Source organism: Platichthys flesus, chromosome 10, assembly GCF_949316205.1.
Source record: "Platichthys flesus chromosome 10, fPlaFle2.1, whole genome shotgun sequence".
In the NCBI taxonomy this organism is placed as follows: domain Eukaryota; kingdom Metazoa; phylum Chordata; class Actinopteri; order Pleuronectiformes; family Pleuronectidae; genus Platichthys; species Platichthys flesus.
Window position 1 is genome coordinate 4,754,497 of NC_084954.1, and position 20,084 is coordinate 4,774,580.

Sequence of the window (20,084 nt, forward strand, 5' to 3'; positions counted from 1 at the left end):
GTACGTTAAATGGCAGATGTCCACTCTGTACGGTGAATGTTAGCAGTGTTTTGCTTTCATTGCTGATAATAGAGTTTTAACTTATGAGAACCATCAGGAAGTGATTGCGTCATCATTCTCACGCTTCTCTGTTTTCTGCCCGTGCAGACGACAATGTAGCTCCAGAGTTTACCTGAGGTCAGCAGCATGAACAAACTTCTCAGTTTTTGGTGCTCTAACACCAGAGTAGTGTGATGGACAGCCGTGATAACAGTGATGCGTTTTTTACAATTACGATATACTGAGTTGAAATTCCATGATTTGTTTGTCTTTCGACTTTTTACAATACTCTCTCAAGGTTTGACGTTTTAGTGTAACTTTATATCGACCCTTTGAGAAATGAACAACCTGTGTATCTCTGCACTTCCACCTCAAGGACAACACAACTGAACGCAAACCGAACTTGAGTCGCCATTGTGGCCGTATACACACAAAATTGATTATCACTACAGCAGTACATTGTCCCGTCTCAATGTCTCACTTTTTGTTTTCTCACGACCGAGCTCGTCTTGTTCTTTCTCTTGTTCGGAATGTGCTGAGAATGAAGAACAATGTTCACGATGCAGTTGTGTGCGATGGAAGGACATTAACATAACAAACTTTCAGAACTTGTCCTTGACTGGGCCAACACTTCATCTAACTTGCAGTAGTTAGAGCTGAGCAATACTGATAAAACTGTTCTCTCAATACTTATGGTGTGGTTATGTTTCAGCCATGACTTTGGGTAATTTCTGTACATGTAATGCAGCCTTTAAGAACAGGCTAATACAATATTTAATGAATCCCATAATAACAAAAATTACATCCCAGTTTTTATTTACTGTATTTATCGATCTCTCGAGTTTTAATTATGAGTATTTTCTTTCAGACCACAGCTTTTTAAAGGCAAATCTTCATGTTTATAGCCGCCAGCGTCTCCAGCCCCTCCTCCTCCTCCGCAGACTCACTCTCTGGATTATAGAGGTGTACTCAGTTTGTTATGATAAAAAAAAAAAACGGTCCGCTGCGCTCCCCTCCTCTTCCCGCCCTCAGGCCTCCTCTCTCTGCTGCTTTCCTCCCCAGCGACACCCCCCCCCCCCCCCCCCCCCCTCGGCCCAGTAAGGCGACCCATTCATCAATAATTGATAATTGGCAGAGACAGGTGAGATGGAGAGGCAATTTGTAGAGAGTACGGTGTGGGTGCACTGCCAGGAGATTGGCTCAGAGGAGGAGGAGGACTGAGGTTGGGGAGTTGACTTGTTACTCAAGGACTCTTCGCCAGGGGCCAGGTGGATGTGCCCGTCTGCTGATGGGCCACTCCTGTGTGTGTCCCCTGGGCTTCCACTGGGGACAGCTTTCAGACTGAAGAGCAGTTATTTGGGTATCGCTTGTTCATATGGGAAAAAGCGGATTTCTGGGTCATTGGTAAGGAAAGAGGAACTGAGCCCATTTTCTATGAAAGGACACAAGATATATAACATTCCTCCTCTTGGTGAGCCATCTTCCCCCTTGTCCCATCTTCTCCTCCATAGACTGATCATAAAGATGGATGACCCTTACTCCAACTATCCAGAAATGAAGCCTAAATATCCAGGATGTGAACATTGCCATCTAGTGACTTTTGAGCCAGAGTCTGCTCAGTAGAGATCAGTGGAGGCTGCCGCGGTATAATGTCCCTCGATGCCCTCGCTTGACCAATCACGAGTCAGTCTCATGATGTTTCATTCCGTTTTCATAGCATCAAAATTACCTAAAATGACACAACCTCTATACCTTTATTGTTTGGTCATTGTCTGATCCACTACCATGGAGGAGGCAGGGTACAAGACCTGTGTAAACCCTTGTTATTTATTTGTTTTAAACCACAAAATGAACTTGTTTAAATTAATGTTGAATAAATAACGGTAAGGATCACCAGGTATTCAAGTTCTCCGGCACAGTGTTGTCACTTTTTTAACAGAGCATGTTATTTTATCCAAAAAGCTAATTTCTTCCAAATAGAGAGACCACTTACTCTGATTCCTTTATGGCTTCACTTGTCTTTCGTCCCTTTGCTTCTTTAATAAGGTCTTTTCTAGAAGTTAGACTAAATCCCTTCATCTCCTAAGCCTCCAATTGTTTTGTTCTATGCCAGAGCTCCTTACCCCAGTGTTTATTTTGAGGACTTGCTCTGACTATTGAGCTGATGACCAGCTTCCTGCAGTTCTGTGTCGTGGAGACAACCTGCATTGCCTGGAGGAAGATGAGGAAAAAAAAGGTGCAGCTCATTACTTTTTTATGAAATATTAGGCTTGTTAAACTTCAGGTTTAACAAGCAGAGGTGTTGCATTACAAGGGAAAACCACTTCTGGCTGTGGGGAGATCTAATGGGAAGTTTTAACACCACCTTGACATTTCATAGACCTGAATTAAAGACCAAAGGAAGTAAAAGAATGGTTGGGGTGCAGAATGCATGGATTAGATCAGCGAGTCCCTGGTGTGACCCCTCTACTGTAACTTTCAAATGAAGGCTTTTAAATTAAAGGAAATTCCCAAATTATACTAACATAATTAGCAGAGTAATTTACATGGAAAGAAAATTGCTGATGAGTCGCAAAATTGGGCAGCCCTTCACACCCTGAGCCAACGGGTGTTGAATGAGTCTTGGTCAAAGTACAACTTAGAATTCTGAAGTCCTCAGAATTGTGCTTCATTGAATCTGTGTAAAAAAAACAATGTAAAGATCATGTTCTTCATTTAGAAAATATCAGCTATATGATTATCAGACTTTTTTACTTCCTAGATATCAATATGAAAAGTCCTGGATTCAGTGAGGACAACTCTGAAAGTCGTTAAATATTCTGAGGCAGTTCTTCTTCTTCTTCTTCTTCTTCATCTTCTTCTTCTTCTCGCCTGCATAACTTTTCTGTTGCCCTCATTCATTTTTCATGGAGTTCATTCTCTGTCCTTTTTCATTTCAATCAAACCGCTGTGAAAAATATACACCACTTGGTTTGAAGAAGTTTTGCAGGGAGTAAGTCTAGTGTGTGTGTGTGTGTGTGTGTTCAATCAGCTTTTTCTCCTTCAAAGTAAAAACATGTTTAGCTAATCATCTAGATACTCGGGTTTGTGCAGCTTGAATTCAGTTATTTCTTTACAACTGGAACATAAGCATAAGTAAACGTCTTAAAATGTAAAGGTAGAACATAAAAACATATACGGCAAGAAAGCAGTAGAAGTATCCATGTAACATATCTTTTGATTATACCCCACATTAGAGAGTTGGCCTTTCCGAGCCTGAGAGAGCCGAGCCCGACCTGAACCCGACATTCATTCAGGCATTCAGGTTTTTTTGGTCCAAACACACCCCCCATTTTCCCCCCAGTTTCAGGCTCCTGCTGTGTGCTAAAACCAAGTTGACAGCCGAGCCAACGTGATCGAAACCAACATGTCTGTCCGACCGGCGGGTCTCAGCGGGCTCGGGTCGGGTGTCCGCACTCTAACACACGTGCATATTAAATGTAATGTCTCTCCAACTCGTGTGGTTGATGCTCACACACATGTTGGTTTCTTCGCTCACCTTCCTACAACTTCCCACCTCAGCTCGCATTCTCTTTAATCATGTTTTCCTCGTATTAATAGGCTCAGTCTATATTTTGTTGCTTTTATGTGGCAGAAGATGGAGCGAGGCCCATGCTGTGTGTGTGTGTGTGTGTGTGTACTTTCTTTGGGCATTGGTAGCGTGTGTGCTGGGTGCTGAGAGCTGGGCAGAGTGAGGGAGTGAAGGAGTACTTATTGATTTTGGCCACACATCTCTTCTCCTGAAAATCCCTTGATTGCTTTTGTTCTGCTCCCCGTCTCCCTCTCTCTGTCTCGCTTGCTCTAATGAAACTCCAAATGAATTGGAGCACGTTCCGACTGCTTCCCCCCCATCCCATCTCTCTCTCTCTCTTTCCCTCTGCCCGTTTAACTTCTGTTCTCATTGTCCTTTTTACTCTCTCTACCCCTTTTCTCTCTCTCTCTCTCTCTCTCTCTCTCTCTCTCTGCGCCCGTCTTTGTCTCTCGCGCTCCCCGCTGATTTCTCTATCGCTCCCCTTCCTCCTACCCCCCCCCCTCCCTCCCACTCGCTGCCTTTACATCTCTGTCTTCATCTCATGCTCCCTTGCTCTTTATCACTTTTGTCACACTTGCTCCCCCTTCTCTTCTCTTCTCCTATTTTATCTGTCTCTCTGTTTATCCGTCTCCCTGTCACCTTCTCTCCCCCCTGTCTCCCACCTTAATTTATTTCTTATCCAGAGAAGAGCATGTGGAGATGTAGCCTACGAGCTGCAGCAGCTAAATCTGTTTGTGTAGAGTGACTTAGGCACATGACCCACTCCTATGGCCGGAGAACCCTTCAGCCGTCGCTCTGTCCGTTAATACTCGGACTGTTTTTCACTCACAACCATTGTTTTTTACTTTTTTCTCAACATAATCTTTGCGAGTGGCACGGTGATCCTCCAAGATTTTCCTTCTAATCCAGGGGGCCGGCCGTCCTCAAGGTTAAACGTTGGATTAAAAGAAAAAATTTGCAGTGCCGAACCTCCAGGAACTGACTGGGGAAATAATGTCTCAATCAACAACACAGGCTTAAAAGAAAACTCAAGCAGTTTTACACACAGAGGTCAGTTTACCAGTCAGGTGGGGTACTCCTCGGCCCGTGAAAACAATCGTTTCACGTCTTCTGTGCTTCTCAAGGCTCTTTGTCAAGTCTGAGGACGCAACAGTGATGTTATCACTGTAGGACGAGGCCTGCTTTACAAACTGGGGGTACGTGGTTTTAAAGACACAGGTGTTACAGAGGTGGAGAAAGTTTAATTGAAATATCTACTCTTGGTTCTTTTTGATCATCCTTTTGTGAATGTTAACCAAATCACAACATTTCTGTCATTGTAGTAGTTTACATGATAGAGTATCAACTCTTATTTCTCTTCTTCACCAGGGATACAATATAGTAGGTACTATGTTTTGTTGTGTAGTAGAATATGTGTTTCTTTAAATCAAGAGTAAAGCAGGCTGCAACTTTACAATATTGGTTAAACTGCAGACCTTTTGTGTTCAGCATTTTGACTTTGACCACAGCAACTTGGTGTATCCAGATATAATGTGACATAAACTAATAGTTTTCTGAGCATATCACCCTGCCCGATTGTTTCGGCTCTAAATTACATCCTTTCATGTTAATTTAGTGTGTTTCTTGCTCGCAAATACAGAACCACTTAAATAACAATATATTGAAAACACTTCTGGAAAGCAGTGAAATCCTCAGGGGACAGAGATGCTTGTGAATCTGTTAATAATTCTGTGATCTGGTTGAAAAACTGAATTAAGAGAGAACCTAAGCCCAGTGTAAAGGGTTTCAATGCATGAATCATGTAGACGGAATCGGTGAGATTTTATGTAAGAATACCTGCGTTTGTACACAAGTCTCCTTCTCCCCGGGGACTTCATTGTTCTGGTTCATTGTGTGTGTGTGTGTGTGTGTGTGTGTGTGTGTGTGTGTGTGTGTGTGTGTGTGTGTGTGTGTGTGTGTGTGTGTGTGTGTGTGTGTGTGTGTGTGTGTGTGTGTGTGTGTGTGTGTGTGTGTGTGTGTGTGTGTGTGTGTGTGTGTGTGTGTGTGTGTGTGTGTGTGTGTGTGTGTGTGTGTGTGTGTGTGTGTGTGTGGACTCAGCCTATATATTCGCCAGTGTTCCCTGTGGACTCAAACGTTCCGCCTCATCTGATCTACGTAAGTTTGACCTTTGCCCCCCCACCTCTGTTTGCACCCAGGGGAGCTGGAGGAGGAGATGGAGAATCCAGAGATGTCCGACCTCCCTGAGAAACAGAAACACCAACTCAGACACAGAGAGCTGTTCTTGTCCCGCCAGCTGGAGTCTCTACCTGCCACACACATCAGGTACACCACAGCACACCTCACTGGTCCTAAACCAATAAATAATGGGCTGTAGTTGTCAATTTCAGTTTGTTTTTTTTCTTTGTTTTCGTGCACATTTTTCAAAGACATTTTATTTGCTGCGTGCATGGTTTTGACAGTAGAACAGATCTCAGGCTGTGAATAATGGCTCATCTCTTCTTTTGAGCTACTGTCGAATCTAAAATTCCCAATTATCTCAAAACAGAAAAGAAATCGATGCCAAAAAATTATTAAATAGATAAATAAACTGCGCTTGAAAATTTTATAAACAAATAAAATACAATTTTTTTGTGTCACTCATCATAGACTACCTGATTATTTTCACAGGCTCTTTTCTTTTAAATGTGTTCTTTTTATCACGTGTAGTAGCAGAGAGAATAGGGACAGACAGGAAACAGGAGAAGAGAGACAGATATGACAACAAAGGTGCGTGGCTGGATTTGAGTTTGTGGAAGTTGTTGTATTCCACTTAACCATTCGACCATCAGGGCAGCCCCATGAATAATTATATCCACTCTGGAGATAAGGGTTGGATTGATGGTGGCTGTCCCAACACTGTTGAGCGCCGACAGCCTGCCAGGCTCACCCTGTCGCGCGCGTGCGCACACACACACACACACACACACACACACACACACACACACACACACACACACACACACACACACACACACACACACACACACACACACACACACACACACACACACACACACACACACACACACACACACACACACACACACACACACACACACACACACACACACACACAGTAATATACTCATTATTTAGCTGATAATGTTTTAATCAGCTGCGTCTTTTAGTGTTAAGATTAAGTTTACATCACTTCAACTCCTTTAGTCGATTTCAAGCACATGAGTTACAATACTTCTTTAATACAACATGGAAACTGCACTTAACAGGCATTAAGGTGAACTGATTAGCTGCATTGGATTCCATTAGACCTCACAGGTGTACCTAATAAAGTGCACAGTAATGTGTGCACTTTATTGTTAGTGCTGTTATCTGGGGGCCGATACCAAAATAGTGAAAATTACCCAATTCAGATATATCAATCAATATATTTGTTTTGACAGTGATTCGTGAGATTTTATAGAAACTTTATGACAAATAAATATAATTGAGGCTTGATAATTTACCATTTATCCATAAACTTTTTTACTAACAAACCCAGAAAAAGCTCATATTGGCGATCTTGTGGGCAAGTTGTGTTTCTTCTATAATTTTTATAAACCATGTAGAGTGCCTTGAGATAAGCGTATGTTATGATTTGTTGCTATACAAATACAACTAATTATAATTGAGTCAAACAGTAAACACACCACTTAACCCGCCTACTCTTTTACAAAGCTTGTTTCTGCCTGTTGGACCTGTTGCTGTGAAAACATCAAATTAATAATGATAATAGTTAATTTATTCAGTCCTTCAACCGAGGTTTGACTCATCCGTCTCACAGGCTTCGTCTTCTATTCGGTTTCAACAAACTCGGTCACTAAGTGCTTCACTTGTACCTGGTGTGGAGCATTAAATGTCAACAGAAAGCCATTTCTACATATAGAACTACCTTTGCTCATTAGTAAACTCCAGGCAATCCCACTTAATCATCACCACGTTATTACTTGACATTTCTGTAGAGTCGGAGGAAGAGGGAACTGACATCTGCTCGGGTAAAAATAGTCTCAGACGTTTGTTTAGTGTGAAGTCAAGCTCCATGAAGTTTTCAAACTGAACACGAGTGTGCGACAACGTTACACAACACAAGTGAAGGACTCTGCCAAATTGTCGTTGCTTCATGCCGGAGAGGTTGGAGTAATTCACAGATGAATAATGTGAATCCAGACAGACGCAGTGAAGGGACAGGACTGGATCACGATTTGCGAACAACAACAAAAAACGGACCGTGCCAACTGGAGCCAAATTAAAATCATTGTTGCAGAAGTTCAGATAAATTTACATCAAAGTTGGATCTTGCACAGTTTCTCTAGCTGGTACGAGTCTGGTCCAGCTTTTCACCCTGCACTGACATAACCAGTTATCCCACAGGCTTTAACAGCCTGTGTTTCACCTGAAATATCCCTTCTCTCTTCGTCCTCTCCTCCTTTATCTTCGTCATCTCACTCTTCATCCCTCCTTTCTTGTCACTCTGCTCCAGGGGGAAGTGCTGTGTGACTCTGCTGAATGAGACCGAAGCCCTGAAGTCCTACCTGGACAGAGAGGTACGTGCACGGCAGCATGATGCCGCGTCCTAAACTGTGATTAGGTGCGTGAAGAGTTATGAGTTTCGAGATTCTTGTTTCGAGATGAATTATTCAGCGTGTTGACCCAGAATGTTCTGTTCACACACGGTAATGAGGAGATGAGAGACTCGCGGAGGGGAAACACACACACACACACACACACACACACACACACCGGCATACAGATACACTCCTCTTTTTCGCCTCTTCCGTTTTCCCCTCTCGCGTCCTGTTCCTTTCATTGCATCCTCACACCTTCCTGCCATCTGTATTTCCCAGGATGCCTTCTTCTACTCGCTGGTGTACGACCCTCAGCAGAAGACTCTGCTGGCTGATAAGGGCGAGATCCGCGTTGGGAACAAGTACCAGGCCGACATCACCGACCTCCTGAAAGACGGTACACTGAGCTTATACCTCGTTTTAATTGACTTTTTCTTCTTCTTCTGGGAAGTTTACTTAGTCCACGTCTTGCTGCAGGGAACATTTTACCCTCTGGGGGGTTTATTTATCTTTAAAGCAGTTTCTCAGCATTAACAGGCCGGCCTCATTTTATCGTTCTGCAACTGCCCTAGTCTCAGGAACACTTTATGAACACTTGAAAACTTTGCCTGAGCTTCTGTTCCCCCCCAGTAAGTGGTTACTTCTGTTTTTTTATTTTTTTTACAAGCTACTCCCCCAAAAAAACAGTTTCCATGGCAAACACCGTGTGGCAGCGTGATTATATATATTCAGAGCATTTAAAATAATAGATCACTGTCTATGTTCTGCATAGCTGATGATTTTACAGCCACCTAGAGAATATAAGGAGGATGAGGCAGTGACCTGTAGAAATGTGTGGAACTGAACACACAACAGTTGTGTAGTTTCTGCCCAAACCTTAAAGCTTCAAGTATTTCACATACAAAACCTGATCAGATTATTTAGTAGGATATGGACGACAAGTTTCTATCCTGTTCCAGATGTCTGGAATCAATTTGTTCTCACTGAGGTGTAACTCTGTAAAAACAGGTCTCACATGTGTACTTTTATTTCAAAAAACAGCTGGGCACTGCGACATGACTCAAAGTGGGCAGCTGTGTGTGATACTCAAAATAAACTCCAGTGCTCAGGTTGATCGTAATGTAGGAACACGTCACCCCAGTGTAACCATGTACAGAGGATTATTGATATCACACTTTACTGCACAGACAAAACTTGTTTAAGCGATTGATTCTTTAAATGTATTGTTTCTGCATTGGGATTTGTTTATTCGTTAATGTCAGGTGACTTTACGATATGTCCAATAATTCTTATTTTCATTATTAGTCAATATTTCTTAACGATATTTCCCTGACATTTTGTGATGCACAAATGTGACTGTGTTCTGCCAGATTTAGGTTTTGGTAGTTTCCCAGGGTTTTATTCTTAGCAGGAGGAAAAAATCTGTAAAGCTCTGTAATTAAATGTATGTTAATGATTCTGATGTGTTAGAAGCTGCGGCAGCTTGGTTAGTGCGTTGCAGGCAGACAGGCCATGCATTTTCTCAGTGAAGCTTTACACAGGGGGGTAATTTTTAGAAAGATAATTAACTATCATGTTGGTTATACGTGGGACAGATGAAGCAAATTAATTGTCTGCATCTGTGTGTTTTCTGGGTTCATGTAGATGAGGGCGACGGCAGAGAGCTGGAGAAACTAGAGGAGAAGACCTGGGACCCAAACAGCTTACTGACAGAGAAACAGATTGACCAGTTCTTAGTTGTTGCTCGGTAAGTCGACACAGAACCGTGAAACATGTGGGACACTCTCTCATTAGCCAAGAGTTAGTTGTTGAAGATTGACACAACTGTCATTTCTGTGTGGTAAATATGAAGCTCTATTATAGGAGACAAAGACTGGAAACAGAGGTGTTCCACCCTTCATGCTAAGCTAAGCTAACTCGTCTTCTTCCTCCTGCTTCATATTTACATCACAAAAGTGATCCTGATCTTCTCACCTAATTCTCAGAGTAATTATGTGTATTAAACTAAATGTCTCTAACTTTTCCTGATATTTGCTCGTCCCCTTTCTCCTTTTTGTTCGTCCTGTTTTAGAGTCCAATGTGTTTGCGTTGCAGTTTTGTGCTCGTGCTAACTGACCGGAGGTTTATCTTAGAAATGCTCCATTACTTAATATTTTATCAGGAAGCACCGGATTTAAGAATTTTGCTGATTTGTCTTGCAACATATTTTCGGGGGGGGGGGAAATGAGTCGTTCAGTGTGTGACCTTTTGATAGATCTACATGAAACACCAAATCTCCATGGAGGAAGTAAAACCTAAAGTTTGTTTCCCAGCTCTTCCTTTTATCTTTAATGTCATGTTCGTGCCCCATAGGTCAGTCGGCACATTTGCCAGAGCGTTGGACTGCAGCAGTTCTGTGCGGCAGCCGAGTCTTCACATGAGCGCTGCTGCAGCCTCCAGAGACATCACCTTGGTGAGATACACACACACACACACACGCAAACACACACGCACACATGCACACACACACACGTGCACACACATGAAAATGGCCTCAGGTTCAAGCGGCATCACACCACAGAGAGCGAGAAGCAGGGCAGTTAACCAAAGGAAAAGTGTCTGTAGTGCACATGTGTTTGTGTGTGTGCGTGTGTGTATATGTGTGTGTTTGTTAATGATTGTTGAGGCCTGTGTCTCGTTCTCCTTAACAAGCACCTGGCCCCAGAAGCCTTGTGTGGGTCTATTCTGCCCTAGATCTTATCCTCATATATAAAACATAGATGAGAGGCCTCCTGGCTACACACACACACACACACACACACACACACACACACACACACACACACACACACACACACACACACACACACACACACACACACACACACACACACACACACACAAACTGAACCCAAGGGGGCTACACATAAACACCATGGATCACACAAACAAAAATGTCAGTCCAAGAAGTCAGCAGAATACTGCAGAACCTTATGACTTAATATGTCCATGACAATAGAGACAGTACTGAGACTAACATGCCCAGTATTTTTTCCTTTGTGTTTAGTTTCATGCCATGGACACACTCCACGCCACGACCTATGACATGACCCGAGCGATCGCAGCACTGGTGCCTCAGGGTGGGCCCGTCCTCTGCAGGGATGAAATGGAGGAGTGGAGCGCGTCTGAGGCAAACCTGTTCGAGGAGGCACTCGAGAAATACGGCAAAGATTTCACCGACATCCAGCAGGATTTTGTGAGTAGCAAGCTTTTAAGAAATGATCGAGAGATTCTATGAAATTTGGTTTCTCATATTTCTCATATTTTTAACATTATGTTTACATTTATGTGAACATTTATTTAATCTAATGAAATTATTTATCAAGATAGTTATAAATATATTATATCTAGCTTTGGAAACAGACCTAAGTCATATCGATTTCTACAAAGCGAATAAGAAGAATATTATCCTAAACATCTAGAGGTGTCAAGGCTTTATTTTTTTAACCGTGTCTTTGTGATGGTTTTTGAGACTTTTCCAAAGGCATTTGCACTTCAACAAATCATAAAGCCTAGTCATGCACTGAAGACGTATTGGGGGTAGTATGAATGCTGCTCATCAGGAAGCCTGCGTGTGTGTTGATGCCCAAATGTCATTTAGAGATGTGTACAGTAAGTATTCAGTGCACTCGCCTGTTATTTATTGCAAACACCACAGAACGACAGCTGAAATCCTGCCTCAGACATTCGGGACTCATTTAGCTGATTAGCTTTTACACAACGTTGAAGCACAATCGTTAGCTCGTGAACCAAAGCTGCAGCCAACTCGTATGGGAGAGTGAAAATGCAAAGAACGAACACCATTTATAACTAAAGGCATCTCGAGCATATCTTTTTAGAGTGTGACCGTGACTCAATCTGCAGCAGCGAGAAAGTGTCTTCCTGCTGTTGCTCCTCTTCGTCCTGCTGTAGCTCCTCTTCGTCCTGCTGTAGCTCCTCTTCGTCCTGCTGTAGCTCCTCTTCTTCCTGCTGTAGCTCCTCTTCGTCCTGCTGTAGCTCCTCTTCGTCCTGCTGTAGCTCCTCTTCGTCCTGCTGTAGCTCCTCTTCGTCCTGCTGTAGCTCCTCTTTGTTCTGCTGTAGCTCCTCCTCGTCCTGCTGTAGCTCCTCTTCGTCCTGCTGTAGCTCCTCTTCGTCCTGCTGTTGCTCCTCTTCGTCCTGCTGTAGCTCCTCCTCGTCCTGCTGTAGCTCCTCTTTGTTCTGCTGTAGCTCCTCCTCGTCCTGCTGTAGCTCCTCTTCGTCCTGCTGTAGCTCCTCTTCGTCCTGCTGTTGCTCCTCCTCGTCCTGCTGTAGCTCCTCTTCGTCCTGCTGTAGCTCCTCTTCGTCCTGCTGTTGCTCCTCTTCGTCCTGCTTTAGCTCCTCTTCGTCCTGCTGTAGCTCCTCTTCGTCCTGCTGTAGCTCCTCTTCGTCCTGCTGTAGCTCCTCTTCGTCCTGCTGTTGCTCCTCTTCGTCCTGCTGTAGCTCCTCTTCGTCCTGCTGTAGCTCCTCTTCGTCCTCTGCGCTCTCAGCTTGAGGAGAATGGTGTTGCTGCCCTTTGTGGAGCTGCCTGCTTCAGCTCTCAACGGGTGCCTCACTCCTCCACCTGGTGGCCGGCTGCCGTCCCTGCCGCACACTTGCTCTCGTTTCCACTCAAGCGTTCTCTCTTAACAACAGGCCCACACCACCATTATGGGTGGGGCCACGGCTTGACGGCTCCTCTTCCTCCCCAACTTCTTACAGGGACGTTTACAGAATGACTTCAGTGGGTTCAAGACACAGAGACGTTTGTTTATAAAGACAAAGCTCTTCAGAATCTCTACCTTTACCTCGTTCCCTTAGGTCTAATGATTCTTTTCAAGACCTCATTACTCTTTTCTTCAAACCTACTTGTCTTGGATTGTGTTAACTTTCATCATCCATAGTTCATAGGTAATCTTAATCTGGTGTATTCATTTATTTTATTTTCCTGGTTTTGTGTGGATAAGGCTTTCAACACAATTATTATGGTTTTGACGTCTTTAAGTTTGTTTGCCAAGGAGGTTATGTTTTCATTGCTGTTGCAGGGTTTTGCAATAAATATTTAATATAGTATATTACATAATTGAATTCAATCAAGGCGTGTATTCAGGATTACTTTTTTTAACTTCTAAGATTGTTTTTTTGTGAATTTCTCAAGAAGTAATGCATTTTCCTTGAAATACATAAAAAAAACTCTTAGTAGAAATTGTAGAAAGCTTCAGACAAAGATTTCTTATGAAAGAGGCTTTTAGAAGGTTTCAGGACGCTCACAGTGACGTCGACGTCTGACCAGCTGCTTTGAAAATGTTTTAGCTGAAGCTCTTGACAGTCGATTTCGAGTTGAAAACTTTTCAAGCTCACTCACTTCATCCAGATTTTTTTAGGCAAAAGAAAACACTTCAACCTACACTGAAATAATGTTTTGTTCTTTCGCTGAAATAATGATTATTTTCCTCCTTCTCCTCCGTCTGTAGTTGCCCTGGAAGTCCCTGACGAGTATTATTGAGTATTACTACATGTGGAAGACCACAGACAGATATGTACAGCAGGTAAAAACATTGATTATATACTAAAGGTTTAACAAAACAAATGTCTCAATGTTGTTTATACCAGGATCTATTTATTCACAATACATTTACTTTCCTTTCAGCCCAGCAAATGTTTAAAAGCCTGAAGTAATTTAGACACACGTTTTTCAAATTTAAGAACTGGTCAAAGATCAATATTAAGTTTAAACATGTCCTTAAATCACGGTCTGATAACTTTTCCTCTCTCCTTCCTCCCCCTCTTCTGTCTCTGCTCCAGAAACGATTAAAAGCAGCCGAGGCAGAAAGCAAGTTGAAGCAGGTCTACATCCCGAACTAGTGAGTGGTTTCTGAGCACTGGGTTAACTTATGTTCTTCAGAGGTTGTGTGTTTAAAGTTTAGAGTCGATTTTTCTCTCTGTTAACATTCACAACAACTCTCGGTGAAGTACCAGTGAGTGTGGCTGGAGGCTGATGAAAGTTCTCTCTCCTCTCTGTCGCTCTGACCTCGTCTCTGTTTCTGTGCCCCGACAGTAACAAGCCAAACCCCAACCAGCTGAGCAACAACATAAAACCACCTCTGGTGAACGGAGCGGCGGCTCCAGGGGTCCCAGGACTTCCAGGGGTCCAAGGGCTTCCAGGGGTTCCAGGACTTCCAGGGGTCCAGGGACCTCCAGGGGTCCCAGGACCTCCAGGGGTCCCAGGACTTCCAGGGGTCCCAGGCCTACCAGGCTCGGTCCAGACCCCCGCCCTGGGCAGAGCCTGTGAAAGCTGCTACAGTGAGTCATTGTACATGTGTGTATCCTGACAAAACATTTGCTGCTTTCTTTGTATTTTCTTGAGAAGTTATCTTGTATTGACCTGATTTAAGTTTAAAAAGTGACTGGTTAACACTGACTGTGCGTAAGTCAATGAGATGCAATACAGACAGTTCTACACAGAGTTCTGTGGTATGCCCTCTAGTGGAAATACTCTCATAATATGAGTAGTACACAAAAAAAAATATGTAAACAAGTGGATCTATGGCATTGAGTGGATCTGGCTACATCCTGGATACATTCACTCCAAACTGCATCCTGCTCTTATTGTCTGACGTTGTGCTGCTTCTCAAATGCACTGTGTGTTCTGTTTACACACAGTAACACACAGTCCTTTTTAAATCGACTGTATTGACGTCTAGGATAATGAGTCACAGAGAGCATTAAGCGCCATTAGAGGTTGTGATTTCAGTCCCCCACCTTAGAACAAGAGCTTATTTCAGAGAATGGTTCAGTTTCCAATGTCCTCAGGAAAATGGTGAAGCTACTAAACCATATTCATCCATTCTGGAAACCGTTTGAGAAAAGAATAATTTGCATGAGAAAATCACACGTGAGCGTTAAAACCGAGAGAAACGTGTAGATGTACCTGTGATGCTGTTAAAGGTTTGTTTACCTCATTCATTGTAAAGACGGGACTCAAACAGCAAAAGACCATTAGGACTATGAGCATTTGTTGTTCCATAGACATTCCAGTGTCCTTTTTACTGGTTCGTCAATGAAATATATCAACAACAAAATGGACTAAACATCTGAATCGATCATCCGGCCGATGCTCTTCAATAAATCTTTAAAATGGACATTGAGGTCGACACGTCTCTTTGTGAACTCGTGTGAGGAGCTCAGCTGAACTCTGTCTGCACGTGGAACACATTTTAATTGGTTTATAAAATGCAGAGCAAAGAGGAGTGTCACATGACCCGCAGCCAATTAGTGTTTGAGTTATTTCAGTGGTCGTACTTAATTCAGTGATGAATGATTAAAGGTTGTGTGCCCCCCCGCATGCACAGGAGATCGCCTTCGTGATCACACGTGGATCATGAATCACGATGAGTGTGTGTCGCTCTCTACTCACTGTCTTCTGTGTGTGTGTGTGTCTGTGTGTGTGTAGGCAGCAGCTCCTATCAGTGGTACTCGTGGGGACCTCCCAACATGCAGTGTCGCCTGTGTGCGTCGTGCTGGACATACTGGAAGAAGTACGGAGGACTGAAGATGCCCACGAGGCTGGAGGGCGAGAGGCCCGGACCCGCCCGCACCATCATGGTACACACTCATACTAACACACAAAAACACACACTGCTGTGAAGGCTTCACTGACCGTGGAAACTACTTCTTCTGTAAACCACAAAGAGCAGCCTCACTGTTCCTGACTTAAAGTCTTAACTTACCCTCGGAGGAAAAGTTCATCCTCTACAGAAAATCCGTCTTTCTCCTCACTCTCATCTTCTCAATTAAATTAGTATGTTCAGGACATAAAGGCTTAATGTTTAGAAAATTAATCGTTATTTTGTCTTTACAGCCCTCCTTAGCCCAAGGTGACTTCTGAATGTCGATTTTTTTGGTTTTTGACTTGGACCATTTTCATATTTGACAAAGAAAACCATCAAATCTTGACTTTGGAGAAGTTGGATCAGCAAATAGTTGGTTTCTTCATTCAGAAAACTCACTTGAACTAATTATTTATTATCAAAGAAGCTGATAAGGATCCTGTCTCATTGTTTCCCACAATGCATTGGTAAAAAACATTAATGCTAATGGCCTTGTGTCGTCTGCACCTCCAGAACCCCCATGGCCTCCCCATGCGCCACGGCGGCAGCCCAAAGTTTGCCGTGAAGACGCGACAGGCGTTCTTCCTGCAGACCACCACCGTGACGCGGATGACTCGCCGCCTCTGCCAGGATATCATACGACCACGATTCCTGGCCAGGCACCCGTACCTCCCCCTCAACACAGCAGTCATCAAGGCCGAATGTGAGACTCTTCAGGACTACGTACACTCATCCTGTTTTGTGCCTGTTTGAACAGCGTGTTGGAGTTATGAGGTTCTCTTGTTCCCCACACCTCCACTCCACTCATTCATTGAGTTTTTATTGGCTCTTTTCTTCCCATGGTTTCCTACAGATGCCCTGCGGGTGCCAGAAGGGCCTTCAGCACTGAAAAAGCCTGCAGCACTGAAACCTGTGGAACGTAAACCTCTGGAGTCTGTGGTTCGATATTTAGGTAAGAAGAAGCAGGTCACTTTCACCAGACTAACAATCTGTAAAACTTAGTTTCATTGACTTTGTTTTTTAGCACCTTTAGAAATATGTCGGGGTAAAAATCTTGGAATCTTTTTATTTTTAATTGATTTACAAAAGATTCTCAGATGCATGGTCGTAAATATGACGTTTGTGTTGTTTATAAGTAAAACATGTGATGATCCACGTCAGAGGAAACCGTCTCATTTAGTAAATTACAGCTGGCATGTTCCATATTTGCTGAAAACGAGCCTCGGTGCAATAACAGCACGGGTCCGGCCTCTTGTTCCGGGTCAGCAGTTGAAATTAATGAGTCACTTATGTTGATTTAATTCTCTTTTTGTTTTCCTCCGTCGCTCTTTGTTCGTCCTCTCTGCTCAACAACCTGTTTTGCCGCCTCCTCTCCTCTCTTCTCTCTCTTTCTCTCCCTCCATCTCTCTCTTCACGTTTCAGAAGCACATCCCTGTCCGGTCAAGCCCAACCCTCCGATCCGTGGGGCGTCCATCTCTTCAGCCAGCCTGACGCCTATAAAATCCTCCCCCATCCTCAACAACGGCTCCCCCACCATCCTGGGCAAACGCTCCTATGAGCAGCACAACGGACTGGATGGTGAGTGGCGAGGAGGAGACGGGAGTAAACACACTGAAGATTGTCTTTTGTTGCTTTTTGTTTTCTCAGTTTCAAGTCGTGATATTCAACTCTTTGTTGAAGGAGCACTCCAAGGCCCGAAGGAACATGATTAAAAATGAAACCGCGTTTATATTCAATAGATCAGGATTTCTGTTTGGATCCGCACCAAACCGCACAGACCTAAAAATATCAGTCCCATTAATAAGCCAGATTATTTCATTACATCTCTTGTATTGGTCCCTAGGAGATTGGTGGAAATGTCAAAAACCTGTTTCATAACGTGATGAAGAATTCGTGGATCTGCAGCAACATTTCATTTCCTTCAACCAGGTGTCGGGGAAATGTGTTTAATCTGAGTGATCCGGCTGATTAGTCACTAACAGACAGAGGTGAAAACATCTGCATCCTTTAGTTTGTTTGTGAGAAGGATGTGATATGGATCAGCGAAGAACCCAAAACATTTAGGAGCAGATACTGATCAGGGGACAGATCCTGGATTTTGTATTTTAATTTATTTAGGATCACGAAATAATACTTTTTTTCAACATTTTCATTTCATGTTTTCTCAAAGAATAATTCATGGATCTTAATGGAAGGAATCAAAATATTTAGGGGATCGATATTTATGAGTGTGTTGATCTAAATAAAGATCCAGATCTAGTAAAGTGTGGCTTCATAAGTGCATGAGAGGTTTGTAGTCTACTCTATTCTGATCAGTCAAATCAAATAAATCATCTGCTTTTAAACAGATTTATGTGAATTATGTATTTTCATGTTTTAATCATTTCAGCTAACTCCAAGTGACTAAATGATATGGCATTAAGCACGAGTGTTGGAGCTGTAACGCCTCTGCTGCACATTCTGTAATTAGAATATCAAAGTGTTCAGGCTGATCCGAGCTCCGTGGCTCCAGCACTCGTACGAGTTCCACCGCCGAAGGGTTCAGAGTTTGTGTGGTTCTCTGAATTTTTTTTTATTTTTCGGGGTTACGTCCCACTTTCCCTCTCCCCTGTGAAACGAGAGAGGGGAAGAGACAGACTGAGAGATCAAGAGAGGGAGAGTGTGCCAGGGAGAGAGAGTGAGAGAGAGGGAGAGAGAGAGGGGGATCGGATCGGCCTTGCTGCTTTAGCTGGAGGCTACAGTCTATGTTGTCATGGTAACTGCAGAGAGGAGGAAGAGAGGGGGGGTTCAGTAAGTGTATCCTGAGGGAGAGCGTCTCCACTGGTCTGTGAGTCCACCTCAGGCCGAGGCTGGAACAACACACCAGCAGCAGATTCCAGATTTGAGATGAGAATTGGGGATTTACATTTTTTTATTGAAGCACAAACGTATCAAACATCATCGTTAGTGTTTATTCGTCTGAGTGGAGGAGAAAAGTTTTGACAGCCGTGTTTATCTTAAGTGTTTATCATCCAGATCTTTCCGGATTATTTGTGTTGTTTTAGTTGGACCAGGCCGTTGTGTCTTGTTTATTTAATGCAGGTGAGTTGTGTTCGAAGTCAGTCAAGTTGCTTCAGGGATTCATTCTCTGTTTTGCTATAATTTTAGAAGCGATATCGGTATCGGAACATATTTTCCTCCCACCTGTCAGTGACAGTATCGACCCACAGACGTCCATATCGGTCCAGCTTCAGAAACTTATTTGCAAAGTCAAAGTGAAGAAGCGGAACTCAGCAGTTTACATAGACCTCAGAGGAGAAATGTTGCTCCCAATGCATTAGATGTCAACTGAGCCTCATGGAAAGATGATTTCTGAATGTTTTATACTAAACTGGTGTTTAACAAGTACAACATGCTGTGGGTTGAGGAGATTCTATACTGAGTCAAATGTAGAAAGAAGTGACCTGATGAGAGTTTTGCCAAATATTTGAAGATCTTCAGGATTTTTCAAATAACTTAAAGTGAATGTAAATCAAAGTAATGAAAAGTATTTAAAGGAGCCACTAGGGGGCAGAAGATTTTATCAGTGATAATTCTTGCAGCTGCATCAGTGGACTGTGTTTTGACTGAGGATGTGTTTCCCTCCTCCTCCTCCTCCTCCTCCTCCTCCTCAGGCTCCAAATCTAAAATCCTGGCTCCTCAGTGGGACATCATGGCCAAGCGGATGAGCGAGGTGGCGCGACCTTCGGTCTCGATGCAGGACGAGATCCACGAACTGGACTGATCGCTATGTGGAACAACCTCTACTGCAAACCTCAGTCAGGTAACAACAACAAACAAGAATAAGCTCCTTATATAGAGAAGTGCTGGGCCGAGTGAGGAAGGTTAATTTATTCTGCACAATGTAAAATGTTTGATTATTACCCAATATAGAGCGATTGTCTTCTGATTTCAAGAAGAGGTGTAGTTTTATCATTTATTGATTATTATTTACTTATCAATGCTTTATTTTATTACTGATTTAGTTATACTTTATTTTTACGACTGTGGAGATTTTTGTATGATTCTAGTTTTATTACCGGTGTGACTCTGAAACATGTTGTTATTGTTTGTTAGTATAATTGTGTTAATGATTTATTAGGTTACACGTTCTGATGGTTCTCACTTGTGTCGTTGGACGTCAGAAGAACTCGTGTTAATCTGTTTCCTCTGTGTCTCTGTCTCAACAGAGGGGGGAGGGGGGGAGGGGAG

The 20,084-nt window shown here is 43.1% G+C and overlaps 1 protein-coding gene across 1 annotated transcript in view; it reads left to right on the forward strand.

Moving 5' to 3' along the window:
• The window catches only part of mta1 (metastasis associated 1), a 39,578-nt gene extending 19,903 nt beyond the window's left edge, over positions 1 to 19,675 (forward strand). Inside the window, exons 4-17 of the mRNA XM_062397639.1 lie at positions 5,806 to 5,932; positions 8,127 to 8,190; positions 8,491 to 8,608; positions 9,856 to 9,958; positions 10,564 to 10,663; positions 11,258 to 11,446; positions 13,719 to 13,793; positions 14,050 to 14,108; positions 14,303 to 14,547; positions 15,698 to 15,849; positions 16,368 to 16,557; positions 16,708 to 16,806; positions 17,277 to 17,432; positions 19,508 to 19,675. Coding sequence (XP_062253623.1) covers positions 5,806 to 5,932; positions 8,127 to 8,190; positions 8,491 to 8,608; positions 9,856 to 9,958; positions 10,564 to 10,663; positions 11,258 to 11,446; positions 13,719 to 13,793; positions 14,050 to 14,108; positions 14,303 to 14,547; positions 15,698 to 15,849; positions 16,368 to 16,557; positions 16,708 to 16,806; positions 17,277 to 17,432; positions 19,508 to 19,617 — 1,787 coding nt within the window. The 3' untranslated portion in view covers positions 19,618 to 19,675. The remainder of the gene's footprint in view (positions 1 to 5,805; positions 5,933 to 8,126; positions 8,191 to 8,490; positions 8,609 to 9,855; positions 9,959 to 10,563; positions 10,664 to 11,257; positions 11,447 to 13,718; positions 13,794 to 14,049; positions 14,109 to 14,302; positions 14,548 to 15,697; positions 15,850 to 16,367; positions 16,558 to 16,707; positions 16,807 to 17,276; positions 17,433 to 19,507) is intronic.
• Positions 19,676 to 20,084: the final 409 nt, after the last annotated feature.